Below are 18,382 nucleotides of genomic sequence, written 5' to 3'. Positions count from 1 at the left end.
AACACACAGATTTTCTTTGTACGCGATATTTTTCATAGAAAACCGCTCGACTCGTTCCTCAGGGTGAAACGTGAAACCACGAGGACGAAGAGAAAAAACGTCATCGGTGATGTCATTATGGCGATGCGGCGCGTTCATTTTCTTCAAACGTAGTGGTGCGCTGTCTGGAACAACAGTACCCATGTTCGTCTACTGCACCTGATAAATCAAAGAAAAGGCGAAAAGAAACCCTTCTGTCGCAGGTGGTGGTGGTGATAGGGCTTGCCGTTGTCGGCCTCACGTATGTGGGCAACGTCACGACTCACGCCCTGGGGGAATGTGCGTCCTGGGCCGACTTCTAAGGGAACTGCGCCGACATATATCTGAAAGCGTCTGAGGAAAACCCAGGAAAAACCCCAGACAGCACAGCCGGCACCAGGATTCGAACCCGGGTACCTCCCAGTCTCGACGTGGCATGGCCAGCACGCTAACCACTGAGCCACGGGAGGTGGTCCCTTCTGTCGCAGCTGCGGCTTATGGTTCCTAGTGAAAAACCAACCAGCGGACCTCCTGACGTCAAAATGACGGGGCCGGCTCGATTTTCAAAATCGAATTCTGCGATATCTGGGCATCTGTTTGTGAATTACTTCGCATGGTGCATACTAATAAGCAGGATAACCGCTTGGATTTAAAAAAAAAAATATAGTGATTGAAGTGCTCTCTGGGCTCCTGTAATCCTGTAACTTTGAAGTAGGACCATAAGCGACAATATACCAAACAAGATTCACAGAAACTTTACTTTTATTTTTTTCCTGTACACGTACAGTGAAAATATGACTAGAATGAACAAATACAAAAATAAGATGAGCAGACAAGTGACAGAACCCGCTGTTCTTGTCTGCAGCACAACATTAAAAAGTCCTGTCAGAAGGTTGCTTAGCAGGAACAACCCCATTGCATTGAAGTTCATGGCATCCCATATCAGTAATGGGTTGGGAATGTCTTCTTTATTTCGTATTTCCAAGGTGTTCACAGTCACATGTGCTGGATTTTCCAACAGCACTCGAAGTACCTCAAAGGCAATGTGTAAGCCCAGTATCAGAGTTCCAATGGAAAACTGAGGCATGCATTCAAAGGCAGTATTAATGGCAGCACCGTAATAATGCAGAAGTAAAAAAAATAAAAAAATTGGCTTACCGTCCACGAGCAATAGGACGCATTAGCCAACCTTCGTGAAACTGGAGATATCTCTGTGTGCATGGCATACGTGAACAAAAACCCAACAGCCGACAGTAACATGCACGTGAGGGACGACTTCACCCACTCACGAATCTGATATCTGTAAGGATATTAACCTTGTTTGAAATTGAAGGAAAATATAAATGCGTACATATTTCTGCAATGGTGCGTATGTCGTGAAACGACATGTGCAGCAACACAAAAAAAAAAAAATAAAGTGCAAGTGCACAGGGATGATACAACTTATTTTACGTGTCAGTGCAAGCTCGGTTTTCAGATACAAACTGTTTGCCATGTGTGTGCGTAATATCGTGGCAATCACTTGTAAGCATTCCACTATTCGCCCCTCAGCTTTGTATATTTTTCTTGTGTTCAAACCATATCCATTAGCTTGTGAGCAGAGCCCGCCTGTGACTCACATACACGGCAGAGATAGGATTCCCTTTTGTGACATTGTATCATTGCAAAGTCCCACCTGTAAAACGACTTGCCCTAAAATTGTTTTTACATTTATTTTCCACCCAACATCACCCGTTTCTGGCTCCTGAAGAATATAAAAATAAACATAATAAATAAATAAAACGTAAAATCTATCGATATGCTGTCCGCTTCTCCCAGGGGGGCTGCCCACCTTGCCAAAAGGGGCGCAGCGGTCCTTGTCGTACCTACCGTGGTTTATAGACCATCTGCTTGCCAAGAACCACAGTTCCCAGGTAGAGAGCAATGTAACCAATAAGCGACGAAAGTCCTTCCTTGTTGGCGGCAATAAGTCCTGTCCGATCATTATTGTGGAGGAAGGTGTTCAGACTTGTAAATCGTAAGGTCAGTTCATATACTGCGAAAAGCGCAACGGAGATCGCTGCATCCCAAGTGGCTGGAAACAAGACATACAGGAGTGCTGATATTATCTGTGGAATAAGAGATTATTGTCCTGTTACTGCTTATCGTTTACACATCTGATGTCTTTCAGTTCTCAGGAGAATAATTCTCAGTTGAGCAATATTATAGGGTAACGTGAACAAGGCAGACTGAACCACATTTTTGTATTTTTCCTCAAATGTGCAGATGTACAGCTTGACACATGCTTAACAATAACGCAGTTTCATCCGCGAGAACTGGAACCACATTAGCGGCGCTTTGGAAAAACAAAGGAAGAGAGCATCTGGGCTACGTCACTTCTGTTTGAGGAGGAGTCCATCGTGGACCAGATGCACTGGCTCAGAATGCAGTGAACCTGGTCATGGCACACTCCCCTCTAGCTGGGATGGCGTAGAACAAACACTTTTTACTTTATTTTTCCCAGGCGCCACTGGGGTGTCGTCATTGCGTCAATTGCTTCATTGTTAAAGGGGCACTAATGTGTTAAAAAAAAACATTCCTTCATAATCAAACTGTTTTGACATCATTTCTGACATATCCTGTTTCACTCAAAACACAGGGCACCAATGTGAAGGGGCATTTCCGTACCTTTACGCATGCAAAAGTGAAAAAGAAATTCCAGTGGACCCCATATTCAAGTACAGGGCTCTGATAGTCGATTCCTTTCACCGTCAGGATACGTATAAGTCCGATAACTATGAGTATCGCGCAGCTTTTCGCCGCTTGCTTCACGTGGCCAAAGCTGCAAATAATTGCCGATTTATTCTCCATCTCAATTTTTTCTGGTTACAACTGATTTTGGTCATACGTACCTGCCATGCAGATGCTTTTGTTTTGCCTCAGGCGACACAAGCGCTGCTAACATGACAAAAAATGCTACACCAACGTCCATAAGGCTGAAGCCAGAAAACTTGGTCTTGGCAAAACGTCTTGGGAACAACGGAAAATCCACAGCCAGGATACACATGCTTGTCATAAAGAGCACCTGTGACCTTGCGACTGACATGAACGGAATTTGGGAAGGAGCCGGTACTGTGACACTGGAGGAAATATGGGTTATATAGCGATTGTGGAACTGACACGATAAAACATAGTGCGTTACTACTTACTTCCTTAGGGAGCTACATTTCTTATCCCTTTTCCATTTTTGTGATGAAATATGCTGAGTCATCCAAAGCAAGGTACTTCCACTGAGGAGTGTGAAAAATATGCAAGCAACATGGTTTGCAAGGATAGTCACAGCAAGAATGGTGGGGGCTGATAGCAGGATGGTATCTACGATGACTTGTAACCTGCACATTGATATATTTTGCGGGATAATTATACCTGTTTTTAAGGCAAGCTCTTAAGATGAACTAAGCAGCACACACCAGAAGTCTTGTCTGAGGATACGAAGAGAGAAAATCTTGAGCAAAACCACGTAAAACTGTGTGGTAAATAGGGGAATAAGCGTCAACATAATGACTTCGTCTGGTGCTGTCCCCAATTTGTTTTCCAGAAATTCTTCGTGTAGTTGTTTCTCTGTGGGATCCATGTCTTTCGTTGCCAACTGAAAACTTATCCGAAAGATTTAATAATAAGTGGCTACTGGAGCCGCCCACATTAATTTACAAAATCTTCGTATATAGTTATTATGACGAACATTGTAAAGACCATCGAAAGGCGATCAAACGACAGCCAACGAGTTCGACTTGATTGTACTGTAATTGATCGAAAACCGCGTATTTGATGATTCTATGATTCGATTCGGCGAGCAGACGAGCACGACGGCGTTGCGTTGCCAGCTGACCTTAATTGAAATCGCCGGATCAAACAGATAAAGGAAATTCCTACCGATGCTCAAGCATTATAAAAACATTCCAGTCAATGAAACAGATATTGGAAATTTGTCTACGCAAAATTTGGTACGTAGTTATATTTGTCTGAACATCTTGCGAATAAGTTGCTTGTTATCAGCGCCGGCCGGCACAGCATGAGCACGTGAGCGGCGCTCAAATCGGTTACAAAAGCGCATGCTGGCAACAGAATTCTCTTCTTTCGGCACCTGTTGAATCGAGGAAGCAGCTGATAATCTCAAACAGAGCGGCATTTAAAATGGTAATGAGGTCCAGTTACTTCCGTATTTTCATTAACAACCTTACCTCACGTGTTTCTTCTTTGTCGAAAGCTTCTGCAATCCATTTTTGCGAAATCGACAATGCATGCACAAGGTCGGTACTCGGCCTGACTTGCGAACGTGGATGGCTTCAGCACGCGTGTGGTTCCTTTGACGAACGGAAATTTTCCAACTATAGCGATTTTTTTTTTGGTCTAAACAACGTCTTAATACGTTCTGTCACGAGAGTCAGCTTTATCCTTACGACCAAATTTGCGAATTCTCGAATTGTGCCGGACAGTCCTCCGTGGCGAGACAAAGACAGTTTTATTGATACTCCGAAACCCAGAGCCTGGCGATGGGCCAGAACGCGAACGCTGGCTGAAACGGTAGTCCTGCGTTGTGCGCTTAACCACGCGGCGTGATGTTTGAGAAATGTAATGTCAGCTGATGTAGCCTCCGACCGGTCCTTGTATGTGTGACGAGAGCGCCTGCTTTGTCCTAGAGGTCCTAAATAAGCTTCGCGCCGACTCTACTTTGATCCTCTAGTTCCTTTCCGTATTTCGTCAAGGTGTGAAATAGCAACGGGCTAGATAACGTGGTCATAACGTTTGACTTGATTTAGCACAACGCGGAAGGAAAGTTTGCAACAGTTTGATGTCTCTCGGAATATGTTATGAAACGTCGTCTTTTGTTATTGCGCCGAAGCGTGTTGTATTGATTAAACACGAATAGAAAGTGTTGAAAGCCTTCGTGGTGAACAGAGGTGAAATCGGTACATATTCACTTGGGAAGGTTGTTCAGTATTTTTAGTTGTACACTTCACAAGACGCACATTTTGACGACAGAGCTCGCCGTCGTGCCATTGTAACTATGCGTTTTTCTGGGTGTTTGTACTTGGCACACCAATGAGCAGCTTTTTCGCTTTTATAGGTTGATAATAGCAGTGACGTCTTTAGCCTTTTGAAGAAAGTCTGCAGTCTACAAGAAGAAAGAGCGTATACCTACAAGTTATTTGAAGAGTAAGAGCATTTTCGTTTTTCTTTGCTCTTTGTTGCAACGTGTAATGGTTAATACGCAGCTGTTTCAAGGGCCCTGGGTTGTAGATATAACGCTACGGCTCACATGGCTCGCAGATGGCCTTATGCAGACAATGTTCTTGCCAATTGGATTGTAGTCAATGATGGAGGATAATTTATATTGGCACGACATTTCTTTGTCGTTGTAAGCGCTGAAGTATGCGTTCAGTGCCTTTGTCTCGAAACTGTCACGAATGTACCACGGGTGCCTTATATATCCAAGATGTCTCGTGCTGTGACACTTCTGCTGGTTGCAAAGCTGCTACACCACCGTGCCTTCCACTGCAAACCCTTTGGTCATATGCTTGCCGATCCCACACTCTGAGGAGCAACTCCGATTCACATACCCATTGTATGCCCACTACGTCAGCATCGCCGCCAACGACAATTCTGTGCTTTGTGTTTTTTCTTTTCTTTTTTTTTTTTACCGTTACACCCAGTCCTATTGCTGGTTGATCATCCACTTTTAGTGTTTTCATATGTAAGTTTTTAAACTATGTAGGATATCTCATTTGTTTTTGGTTAGAGCCGAAGAGATTTCACTCATTTTCTTTCGATATCCTTGTGCCAGAAAACTCCAAACTCCACTCATTTTCTTATGAATTTTTAGGTTACACATGCTATATTTAACTTAATCCTCTTAATCTGATCATTTCAGCTTTTAACCTGTTTGTATGTCGGTCATCATTATTTGGCACATGATGGCCATAGTCGCTTTTATGCCATTGAAACTATTCATCAGTATCACATGCTTGCCAATGCCATCTTAAGTGCAGATACTGCATCTAAGTCTCGGGTCAGACATGTTGGAGATATCTTTATGCAAGAAAATTCCAAATCAAATCAAAGTCAAACATCTTAGAACTTGTTAGGTGCACACGTTGGAAACACAAATAAGGACGAGGTCTATTCCTAAGATCGGCAGGGGGTTGCCATGCAATTTGTGTCATCAGCACAACTGTACCCAAAGAGTATAACAATCCTATTCCTTGTTACAGCTGTGTGACACCATTTTTTGCGGAAATGTGACCTAGTAATTTGCTGTAATTGGCAGTCTTGTAAGCTATCCTAAGCTGTAGAATGCAGACTAACCAGATTGGAGTGCATCAGGCTTGTCTGGATGTTGTCTGGAAGCTCTTGTGTCATACCTTTACTACGTAATCCGCAAATTTTATCATTAACTTTTGTAATGGTGCACATACGATGAAAACATGGAAAGTAGTCAAGTATTAACTCTCTTACTTAATTAATGCACGAAATGTGTTAGCATTTAGATGGAAAATATCGAGTTTGTAAAATACATGTACCTATACCAGTACAATCCCTGTCGGTGCGCATAAATATCGCCAAATACTGACCAAAAAATCCTACAGAACTGGCCAAAAGTGCACCCATGCTGTAATATATGTGGTCGATTCAACACAGTCATTGATACGCCTTTGTGTTTGCACGAATGAAACATGTCAACAACTGAAGAAGCCTGCTGAATTAATCGTTTTTTTTTTTTTTTTTTCTTTTTTTTCATTTATAATCATCTTCCCATAATGTGCCAGGGGCGGTCTGGTTTTCCTCTCTCTGATTACGCTGAGGAAGGAGGAACTGGCCTGGCAACTCCTCCTCCTCTTTTCCGTATTGCTTCCCACAGAAAGAGGGCACCAAAGCTTAAGCTTCTGGCTTCGTCTCAATGTTTCAGAACCTGTTTCCCCCCAAGGGGGGAGGGGAGGCAGTGATGCTCTAGCATGTTCAGTAATTCAGAAGCCAGTATAATGGCATGACAATCTGGTGGTGTCATGTGTAGCGGTTATTATAGCGGTTACCCTGAAGCGCTGCTTTGCAAATGGGGGGGGGGGGGTTCCTTTTTCACTGCGGCGCAAAACAAAAAGTTACTGGGAGGCTGCAGGAAATGGGAGTGCTGTTCTGCTTTCCTGCATATTGCCCATGTCGAGAGTGAGGCCATGGAAGATGTGCAAAAACTGAAATATGTGCATACCATATGCAGTAATGGGGCTGTGCAAATAGTCATTTTAAAGCCCAAGTAAACTGTTATACTGTAGAACCGTATTATTTTATGCCCCCTTAATTTTCGCGAATTTAAAGGGCACGCAAAATTTGTGGGTTTCGAAAACTTTCGAAATTTCCCAATGACCGGGGGGTATTCTTCTCGGGCAAGATGCAAAGTCGCGTTGTTGTCCTCGTCCCTGGTTTCCTGTCCGTGTCTTATTATCTGGCACTTCAACATGCTTCCAACAAATGGAGGTCAACGGACGGAGTATAATCTGAGATCTGGAGTGTTCAGAGGTATTCGTGAATAGTAGTGGTGGCGAATATATTGACTGTGCCCAATTCGCGAAATTTTGGGTGTCGCAAAATAATAGTGTTCTGCAGTATAACTGAATAGCTATATAGCCGAACCAAAAATATATATTTGTCATAATGACGGTCATATGTGCATACAGACCATGTGACACAGCATTCACTTTGTTGTACTACCTTCTCCTGTGTCGTTTCCAGCCTGGTATGTCCAGCTTTGAAAAGGGCTCCTTGGTTTTCAAATTCCAAAATGGAATTCTATAATAGATTTGTAATTTGTACTGAATACATGATTACTCGCATCGGTATTACAAAAATACAAATATTTGCGCAGCTCTCTGTAATAATGAAATTTGCTTCTCAAATGGATTGTTGCGAATTATGTGGAAAAACGCTACCTAACGCACAAGGGGTGTTGAAATTAAGTTTTACAACTAGGGGATTCCTTTCTCTGCTGTATTCACTAGTTATGGTTTGTTTGATGTCGTCATAGCACACATAGTTTACTCACTACCGCTCGCTATATGTTGAGGGAGTGCGTCCTTACACTTATCTTTAAAGATTGGCTTGAGAAGCTTTGTATTGTCGAGTTACTGCCAGGGGTGTATCCAGCATTTTTTCGAGGGTGGCTAGTTGGTCCAGCTTTGGACAGCATGCTACATCAATTACCTAAAGTCAAGCGAAGCTGTAAAGGGGTTGCCGTCCCAGGTTATCCCAGACAAACGTGAAAAACGGTGCTTTGCATCAATGTGAACCTGCATTGAAAGTTTCACAGCAAAGAGGGTAATAGAAGCGGAGAAAATGGGCACCACGGATACCGAAATTCATGGGCTCTGACATCTCAGACGTCGCCACCGCCAGTGAGGCAGCGCATGAGAAGTCTCGTGCTTACGGCTGCCAATGGGAATGGACGCAGCTCTGAGCTCTCTGACGTGTGCGCTTCGCTCAGGAGTGTGTCCGAGAGCTTGTACCTCGCTAAGTACGACACGTAGAACTATTCTTTTTTCCTCATTATTCTGGCGCGCAGTACAATGTGTCCATGAAGTAATGAACCACACCTGTGAAAGTGTCCCCCCCCCCCTTTCTCGATGCGTGTCATTATCATACTTTGGGCGTCGTGTTGCAAACACTCTGAGGGAACGAAGATAGTCTGGGGATGAAAGATATAGGGTTGCTTGCTTCTAAAACGAAAGAATAGTGCTTCTGAAATGCCATCAAGCAAACTCTGCCATTGCAGAGGCCACAAGATCTACCTCAGCACAGCTCCAAACTATGACTTCGCAACATTCCGAGAACTTGTGTGTGAAGTGACGCAGGAGTTCAAGCGCATCTCCGAAGGAGTGATGGACATCGAACGCAGGCTGCGTGTGGACTGTGGCTCCCAACACCTAGCCGGGTTTGTTGCCGCTCTGCAAGAGGAGGAGAAGGCGAAGCTCGAATTGGTGAGAATATTAATTTTAGAAGGCCCGGTGTTTCACGTAAGCGGAGCAGCCAGTAAAGTGTGCCGTAAATCTTTGTGCTTCAAAGAGATGCTGCCTGAAATTTTTGTGACATCGTGTAACTTACTACTTAACAACTCTACGTACTGTTGGGGACACGGTTGTGTAAAATCTCCAGCCCGTGGTGGAGCGATCCCCTGTCGGCGATGTCGCGCATGAAGGAACTATACCAATACCCTCCCCGAGGGGAGGCCGCGCTGAACTGCTCTCCCTAGCAGACGACGCGTAGAATGCGATGGTACTCTCTCCCGATAGGTGGCGCTGCATGGCCTTACATCGTAGAGCAGTTTATAGGGAGAGTTTGGCCATTAGGAGGAGCCTAACTTGAAGCGCGTCATGCAATGTCACGGCTATGCCACCTCCCTCGCAGTGCTCTATTGTTGTCCCGTTGTCAGCCGGTCGCAGACGCCATATTGATGCTGATCGTTGTTTACGATGCAAGGAGGGAAGACACGTGTGTATATTGTCCTTCGAAAGCCCTTCGTACTTGAACACTTTCAGTTTGGCAACAAAACCCCCCTTATCAGAGGCGGCTGTGGGTCATAAGCCGGTTATTCCTGTAGATTGCATTCATTGCGACAACAAAGCTGACGGACAGCATCAATATGGCGCGCATCAGATGGCTGATAAGCGGATTCTGCTTGGATTCAGTCTTTTTGGGCGGCGCAACGACGACTTTGACGTCAAAATAGGCTCCACCCACGAGGCGGCAAAAGATCAGAGAATGGCCAAACTCTTCCTGTAAATGGCTCTGTTACATCGGAGACTGTAATGGTATAGTTCCTTCGTGTGAGACGTCGCCGATAGGAGACTGTTTGGCCACGGGCTGGAGATTTTAGACCACAGTGTCCTCAACAGTACATAGTGTTCTTGTTTGTGCTTCTAAATTCTGCATAATGGTGCCTGTGTACAGTGCTGGACAACAGTTTACGGAACATGCTCCGGCGCATTCCTCCATCAGAGTGACACGCTCGCAGCGAATGGGACCGTACAGACATGTGCCTAGGTAACCCAGTCACCTGTTTGCAAGTCTGTACGCTACCATTTGCTACTAGCGTGCCACTCTAAGGTAGGAATGCACCGGAGCATGTTCCGTAAACTTTTGTCCAGCACTGTACATACAATTAGTTGTGACACTTTGATAGATGTGGTTGATTGCATCATGTATGCAATTGAAGACTTACGGCCAATAATGCTACAAGTGCACTTGCACCGTTTGTAATGTTCTCAGTCGTACAAGTACTTGTATACCATTCTTTATCAAATTCTGTCACCGTAGACAGAAGCGCCATCGCGTAGCAACATAAGCAAGAGAGCTCATGTACAAGCAACCTAGACTTGTAGTGCCTATGTGTTATTAAACAATATTTTCACCATGAATTCATTAGCTTTCTGTGTGGGAAATACCTTTAAAAGGTATCTGATATAATTTAAGCCAATTATCTTAAACAGGCACAAAACAGGTTGACAAGCATTTTCCAATTATGCTCAATGAAAACACACACACTGAATACAGCAATACAGCACTGAAAACATAGTGCGTACGTGAAATAGAATATTGAGTGGTTTTGGTACGGTTTGAACTGCTATCTTGGATTTGACAAGTGGGAATATGTTTAGAATTGACATAGCTTCTCGATATTACAACAAAATAATGTATAAGCGTCCCACATTCTAAATGGTTGATGATGCGCGACGTCAAAATGTCGTGTCGCTATAGTCACCAGGACATCACAGGGCGGGGCATGAGGGCGAAAGAGTGCTGTGAATATTCAGTCGGTTTGGAGCCATTATTTACTTTTTTGCGGCAAAAATATTTGAAAACGTTCACCATCGGCAACGTATCACAATGCATTTAAAAAAGTGTGCCTCGTATACCTGTTTATTGCCCCATTAAACACCGTTTTTGCACTTGTACTGTTGTTGCCCGTAAGTCCTCAATTGTATTGACGTGTTTGGGAAAAAGAATTATCCTTCTATGCCATACACACATGCCATATGTGAGCTATAAACCCTCGAAGCACACTCTTGAAGTCAAGTTTGGCCTATAGCATGCTACAATATGAGCTTTCCTTTCTTTAGGTTGCGAGGCTGCAGCTAGCAAGACAAAACATTCTTGACAATCCTGATCAACACGGATACCAGGATGACATCAAAGACATGAAACAGCGGTATGCATTTGCTATTGCAATGGCACTAGGGTACAGTGAGCTGTGGTGTCCATTTGTATGTGGTCACACACAGAAGATGGTTGGGAGGGTGGGAGGCACGTGCACCTTTAGTTTTGCTTTGCCAAACTTTCTCGGGTAAATAAACATGCGCACCAAATTCATGCGAATTTGTGTGAAAAAACTTCCAGGATGCTAAATTTGGGGAGAAATCGGGATCAGTTTCTCAAACTAACTGTAGTGATTTGGTACAAACTGTGATGTAACTGCATCTGCTGCCAAACAAGCAAGTTAGTGCATTCCTACAGACATCCCAGTGAGGGGAATTTGCCCTAAAGATTAAACTTTCAATTCAGGGTGCAAATTCGGGGAAGAATCTGGTAAAACCCTAGAACTGAAGGCTCTATCTCCTCCATTCTGAAGTACAATATGGGTAGTGGAGAACGCTAAGCACTGCATATTCAACACGGCTGTTCCACATCTTGCGTTAATCAAGAATGCGAGAAGCTGTTTTCTTTATTTGGCGCCCGAAAATCTGCGTACCACCCAGTATCGCCCATTTTACCCTGTTTTACAGCTCCTGAAATAAAGACAATTTTTTATCCCCATTTTCAAAAGACACAAAAGCGGAAAACTCGAGGCACTGTGCATGAGAAAGCAAACATGAAAATGCTGTGCATGCCTGTAAAATTTACAGTGGCATTTTACTGACATTTGGTTTCATTTTTACAGGTTAAATAAGGTGGTAGAGAGGATAAATGAACACCTGGAAGAACTCAAGTACGAAATGAATGACTTGTGAAGATCGTGACCAAGAATGACTCGGAAGGACTGCAGGCACAATGGTGGTACATTCCTCCAAAAGGACTTTACCTTCTAGTGTGCAATGAATTTACCTTGAATCTCTCACCCATCTGATCCCAAATTACGTTTCTACATTTCTCCGTCATGAAGGAACAAGAAATCCATCCTGACATTTTCTTTTGTTTGTTCCTTTCTTTTCTTGACACATCAAGTAAAATACTCTTGACTCGAAAAAGACGGGTTGTGCCGACTACGTCTCTTTTCCAGAACGGGGCACAATTCTGATATGTGGGAGCATTTTTTGACTTTGTGAAAACCTTGAGTGATATTGTGGAGTTTCTATCTTGCAATCTGTTTTGGTAACTGTTCCAAGAGCATTTTTTTTTTTTGTTACTGCCATAAAATGTCTTTTTGTTGTGCATTTGGCACAGCAAAATTTTGATGTGTAGAGTTGCGCGGGTTTGTTTCAAGAGCAGTTGGGCTTGGTGGGAAATAAAAGAAGTCTTCGGTTGGAGGATTTAAATCGTTGCGTTTAACTGTGCGTCTGTTTTTGTTCTTCAGCTGTTCCTCTGATCACAGGTGCCTTTTCTTTTTGCCATAATTTCAGTTGATGTGAAGCTTGTATGACATCAAAAGCAAACTGAAATAAAACAACAGTGCAACACATTTTCTGTGCACACTCATTCTCAACATTAATTTGCCAGGTAAAGTGCACTTTTGCCATTATACTTTGTATTGCATCTGTTTAGTTTGACAAAATGCGAAGATTACAGGAGTAAGGGTATACATCATAGTTAGGGATCAGACTTTTTGGAGTTTTCAACTTGCGAAATTTAGGGGGTGCTTATTGGGGTTAAATTTTTTTAAAAGTTCAGAGTTTTTTGGGGTTTAGAGACATGGGACAACATTACTGAATGGATTTCTCAGAGTTTACCAGAGAAATGAGTGAGTAACGACACAAAATACGAGGGGTGTTCAAGTCAAACCGGGACTTTGTCTTCTGAGTGTACAAATGGCTCGCGCTACTTCTTTTTCGTAATTTTTACACGCGACAGGCCTCCGCATTGACCACGTGGTGGTCCAAAGTTTGTGCAAAACAGAAGACACATTCTGGACAAGATGGCCGACAACGAGGTGAGCGCGCACATCGAACAGAGAATTGTCATGAAGTTTCTCGTGAATGAAGGCGTAAAGTCATCTGAAATTCACAGAAGACTTCAGGCTCAGTATGGCCACGATACACTTAGCCGCAGCAAAGCGTTTGAGTGGTGCAAACGGTTCCGAGACGGCCGTACATAAGTGCAGGACGGCTCAGAGCCCAGTGTCAGAGCTCCTGAGAACATCCAACGTTTTTCCACGGTTTTCGGGGACAAGGCTCATGTTCATGTTGATTTTCTGCCCAGTGGTACCACCCTCAATAGTGCATATTACTGCCAGGTTCTCAGGGATGTGCATAAGGCGCTGAAGCAAAAGCGGCCGGGCCTCATCACCAAAGGAGTCTTCCTACAGGACAATGCACGCCCGCATACCGTGCATCTCACGACACGCAGCTTACAGGAACTTGGCTGAGAGTTGCTGCCACATCCCCCTTACAGTCCAGATCTCGCCCCCAGCGATTTCCATTTCTTCCGGCCACTGGGGGCTGCCACTTCAGCTGCGACGACGAGGTCAAGATTGCAGTTCGATCATGGCTGCTACGCGCCGGTAGGGATTTCTACGCTGCTGCCATCCAAGCCCTCGTGAAACGCTGGGACAAGTGCATTAGTGCAGCTGGAGATTACATCGAAAAATAAAACTAATTTCTCGCCTGTAAGTTCATTTTACTTTTGCGAAAAATGAAAAGTCCCAGTTTGACCCAGCCCCTCGTATATAGAGGGTGGAGCACTCAATGACATCACAAGTGACTGAGTACTATTTTGCTCTATTTGGCCCATTTTCTTCACTGTTCAATAACCCATTTACAGTGAGATATTGTAAGACATGGCCTGCACAAGTTTTGCGCAAGTCTTTGTAGTGTTCAAAGTGAGGAGGAAGTTCTTTCTTAACATTTGGATTAAGTACCTGGATCTTATACCAAAGACCGTCATCTGCAAACCACTATGTTCAGCATGCCACCAGAATGGTGCTGAATGCTGAAATATGTCGTTTTGTAAATCTGTTGTTTTAAAAAAATACCGGCAAGTGTTTATCTGTGTTTCTGGGATAATGCCGGAAACCTAATCATAGTCAACCCTCGATTTCTGAACGTTCAACGTTCATAAATTGAGGTTTGGGCTGAGAGGGCAAAAGCACTAAAATGATAGGATTATGTAACTAATGGCATTCTGCACCAGTGTTTTTTTTCTGTGTCGACCTTGCTTGGGAAAGACATGAGGTTACCAACGCATGACTTGACACTCCTGCACTGATATGTACAATAAGTGCCGATATGAATGCTCAATATGTATCCGCTTTATAGCTCGGCTCCAAAGTGACAGCGGCTTGCCCTCCTGTGGTCCCAAAATATGAACCATACTTAGTGTTGAACAGGTAAATCACGTTTATATCCTTTTACAGTGGGACATGGGGTGCTGCACATTTATTCCCGACAGCAAAACCCCAGACTATAGACAACGAAAGCAGACACACAATCTCAGATACACATTTAGTAGAAAGACTGACAAATTTAAAGAAAACGTAGTCTTTTACGCTTTGTTGCCCTATATTGACCTGCTATTGACGACTGCACCTGGATAGTTGTTTGGAATCTACAGATGAATAAAAAGCGTGCATAAAACAAAAAGGGACAGCACTTGTGTTGTATTGTCTGTTTTTGTTTTGAGAGCTGGCTTTATTGAAGTATGAAGTATTGAAGCTTGCGGCATACTTGTCTGAAATCGACAGGTTGCGGTTTGTCCTGTCTGAAATCTACAGGTGTTGCAAGAAAGTTTTTTCCGACTAATAGACACCTACGGCATGCTACCCAGTCCCAATACATCTTTATTAGTTGAAACAAACGATGTTCTAACGCCTGGAGATTTCAGGCTGGATAAACTGCAAGCCGTCGATTCCAGACAAGTATGTCGCAAGCTGTACATGCCTTCTTCATGAATTGAGGTCAAAACAGGTGAGGGGTCTTCTAGGTTTGTCCCTGAAACGTGCGTTCACTGTTCAAAAATCGAAGGTTCATAAACTGAGAATGACAAACAAGGAGAAGTGTCCTGTCCCAGGAAGCAGTGTTTGAAAATCAAGGGTTGACTGTATTACACATAAAAACTGCAAAACCCTCAATCCCACCCGGATGAAAAATGTTACTATGACAGCAATACAAAAGGAACATGATTACTGCGTCGTTTATAATTTATGACAACTAACCGCAAAAATGACACAAATGGTTTGTCAGTAGCAAAATTTATATGCATAAAACAGAATGCCCGAAGAATGCAAGAAAGCAATCTAAGAGTGATGTTAAATTGGTTGCTGTATGGCACTAGACGTGGTACTCTTCATTAAAGTGGTACATACATACTGTCATAAAACACATTTATGAAAACAGAAGTTCAAAATCGACATCATTCTGCAGGTGCGGGTCAGTTTTGAATGAATGCTAAAACCTGCGCAAGACCAGCACAAAAGCTTGGGCCTTGGAGAGAGGCAGTACTGCAGACAGAAATTACAACCACCACAGCAGAAAGTAATCGTCCTTTTTGAGTACCACATTTTACATAAACGTTGTTAAAATTCAGCTAGTTATTCATTTTTGGAAGTATTTAGGTATATAGAAATTAATTACAGTAACAGAGTTCTTTGTAGCAAATTATTTCACAGCTCTACACACCCCCATGGGTTGGGTTTCAGATAAGGAGAAAGTCTCAGGAAGACCACATGCATTTCTGCATGGTTTCAGCAACTGTGACAGAGCCAACAAAGCAAGTCTGGAGAGTAGGCCCTTACTAGGTTAGTCATATGATCGCTCTTCCATTCACCTCCTCTCATACACAGACACTGTTGTAGCACATTGGCACTCCTATTGGGCTGAGATTTATCCAGACCCCCCTTTCCTGTGCACCACCTACTGGCACAGGGATATTATTACAGCTTTAGGTGTACCAGCAATGATTCATGGAGCTATTACAATGTAACTGTAACAAAGACTGCTGAAATTCTTTGCAACACTTCCCCAGAGCTAACCAGTCCGGATAAACCTTTAGCATGTAGCAGTAATGTGGCATCTGAAGGCGTTTAGGGGGTCTTGCTCAAGGACCGCTCGTGTACATTAAATAGATTGGCTTCAACCACAGTTTTTGTGCTGGAGTGCTCATTTCTTGAGACACCTGCCACCTCCAAAAACAAAATGGAGCTATTTTTCACTGGTCCTTTAATATTATTCACTGCGGAGTTCCAATCCTATCCGTAAGTAACAAAGTGTTCATATATCAATTTCATACTAGATCTTTGAAAGTATTTGAAATTTCACATTTCGTTTTCACTCAGGTAATTCCAACATCAACCACACTTTCCCTGGCGTTTATTGTGAAGACACATATAGATACAGTTGTTGCAACGTTGGCTGCAGAGGCAATACGATGTCACCCCAGAGCATCTGCCCCTTAAATATCACCCCCCCCCTTCAACAACATAGGCTCTTCGAAATAACCCCTTGATATCCAAGTGGACCAGGAACAGAGGCTGTTTTGCATTCAGTCAAGGCCTACCCCAAAATGTCGACTAAACTCCTTCAGTTTTCGACAGCTCGTCAAAGTTTTCTACGAGGTCGGGAACTTCATCGTCATCTTCGTCACCACCAGGCCCTCCTGTCTGCTCAGAGTGGCCAACTGAAATGAGGCATATCATAATTATTACGTGCATTCTGCACAAATGCAGTGTGCAAATGATCTTTTGGTCTGTACCCACCGACTGCACTTTGCACACTTGCAAGCCTCTTGAGGTGTGTCAGGCTTTCGGCACCCAGCTGGTTCAATATACCAGGCAACATTTCCGTGATCTCTGTAACGACAATACAAAAGGATTACGAGACGTGTTTGTGCGCGCAATGCAGAAGACTACCAACGTTTTGTCTCAGCATGCCCCGTCACTGCGAATGTGTTTGCTGCCAAAGAAGCTTGCACCTTAGGGTTGTTGAAATGAATGACTGAGCCATCTTCCTTGATCATGTTCACCTGAGAGGATCATGGTTCAACATATGTCACACGCTGTTGCAACGCACAGTGAAACAAAAAGAAAGAGAAGAGAAAATACCTCTTCAATGCCTGGGATGTTGTTAACAGTGAGCTTCTTCAGAGAGCTCTGCAGTTTTTTGTCGTCTGTGGTAGCAGTCCTGTGCACCACCTTTTTCTTTCGGCGTGCTGTGCCCTATGAATTAATAACATTCAAGTAATTTTTGCGAACAAACCACCACGCTTACATGAAGGAACATCCATGAGATAACAGATATACAAATGAAACATTCGAAGTCCTAGAAAATGTATTACAAACTACGAAAAAGCTTTTCCTAAAGAACAGCGCAAACTCGCCGCTGCGTATAAACCTGATACACCCTAAATTGTAGAATATAGCTGATCTTTGAGAAAGATACCTCCCTGCACTTTCCCTCGGCCTAGCAGATAGTCAACGGTAGGCCGATCGTATAGAAAACCACGTCACACAATGGACAACATGTGGCTCCGGTACAGTCATCGTTCAGAAACTAGCACCAAACATAGAGGGTACACGTGATTCACACCCATAACAAAGCAAGATGAGAAACTCACCTTGCCGCCAATGCGAACTTGCGCCTGAAGCTTGTTCAACTTGTCGGCATTCATGCCTGAAACCACGTGAAGTCAAAATTACACGAGGGCCTCGACAGATTGCTTGAAAAGACTTTCAGCCGGATGCGCGAAACTAAGTCAAGAAAAGGCGATTTGTGCTGAAAGCACGTCTGGGAAAAGTAATCTTCATAGTTCTGCATGCATGCCGGGGTCCCAGTGAAGCAGGTACACGAAATAACTGTTTTCGTTTGACGCAATTCAAAGAATGGGAAAATCATCTATGGAAGCGGCATGCGGCGTGGTTAGGGTTACGATTTCACTTGTTTTGTGAACGTGCATTCAAATCCTTCCTAAAAATTCGAGACCGATTGTCACGAACTACATTTGTACAGGTGCCTCCACCACCGGAATAGTGTCATCATGGCAATGCTACACACATGATAAACATTAAATTCGTAAAACTCACCGCAATTTTTACGATGCGCGTAATGTATCAATAAGATGGCTTGATGCGCCTTGAGAAGAGGAGCGCAGTCTCGACCTCAGACGAAAAACGTAGATAACATTTTGTTGAACGGCT

The 18,382-nt window shown here is 43.5% G+C and overlaps 3 protein-coding genes across 4 annotated transcripts; 1 reads left to right on the top strand and 2 right to left on the bottom strand.

The window, feature by feature from the left end:
* Positions 1–762: 762 nt before the first annotated feature.
* LOC135392764 (phosphatidylinositol-glycan biosynthesis class W protein-like) lies at positions 763–3,904 on the bottom strand. Of its 2 annotated transcripts, none has more exons than XM_064623478.1 (7): positions 3,468–3,904; positions 3,207–3,389; positions 2,910–3,137; positions 2,686–2,839; positions 1,888–2,126; positions 1,177–1,318; positions 763–1,096 (listed from the first exon to the last, which is right to left on the bottom strand). In XM_064623478.1, the coding sequence occupies exons 1-7, from the start codon at positions 3,629–3,631 to the stop codon at positions 764–766; spliced, it is 1,443 nt and encodes a 480-aa protein (XP_064479548.1). In that variant the 5' UTR covers positions 3,632–3,904; the 3' UTR covers position 763. The 2 variants fall into 2 exon arrangements, with proteins under 2 accessions (XP_064479548.1, XP_064479549.1); XM_064623479.1 differs by having other exon boundaries at positions 3,207–3,287; positions 3,424–3,478.
* A 162-nt stretch (positions 3,905–4,066) lies between these two features.
* On the top strand, positions 4,067–12,718 carry LOC135391222 (required for excision 1-B domain-containing protein-like). The gene is made up of 5 exons (XM_064621384.1): positions 4,067–4,194; positions 5,126–5,214; positions 8,819–9,023; positions 11,163–11,251; positions 11,981–12,718. The coding sequence occupies exons 1-5, from the start codon at positions 4,192–4,194 to the stop codon at positions 12,048–12,050; spliced, it is 456 nt and encodes a 151-aa protein (XP_064477454.1). The 5' UTR covers positions 4,067–4,191; the 3' UTR covers positions 12,051–12,718.
* A 3,824-nt stretch (positions 12,719–16,542) lies between these two features.
* On the bottom strand, positions 16,543–18,368 carry LOC135391221 (transcription factor BTF3 homolog 4-like). Its single transcript, XM_064621383.1, has 6 exons — positions 18,269–18,368; positions 17,803–17,858; positions 17,291–17,404; positions 17,103–17,211; positions 16,946–17,038; positions 16,543–16,866 (listed from the first exon to the last, which is right to left on the bottom strand). Exons 2-6 carry the CDS (start codon positions 17,854–17,856, stop codon positions 16,760–16,762), a joined length of 477 nt encoding a protein of 158 aa, XP_064477453.1. The 5' UTR covers positions 17,857–17,858; positions 18,269–18,368; the 3' UTR covers positions 16,543–16,759.
* Positions 18,369–18,382: the final 14 nt, after the last annotated feature.

Source organism: Ornithodoros turicata, chromosome 4, assembly GCF_037126465.1.
Source record: "Ornithodoros turicata isolate Travis chromosome 4, ASM3712646v1, whole genome shotgun sequence".
NCBI classification, from domain to species: Eukaryota; Metazoa; Arthropoda; class Arachnida; order Ixodida; family Argasidae; genus Ornithodoros; species Ornithodoros turicata.
The sequence above is the reverse complement of the archived record's forward strand: the minus strand, read 5'-3'. Positions and strand labels throughout refer to the sequence as shown.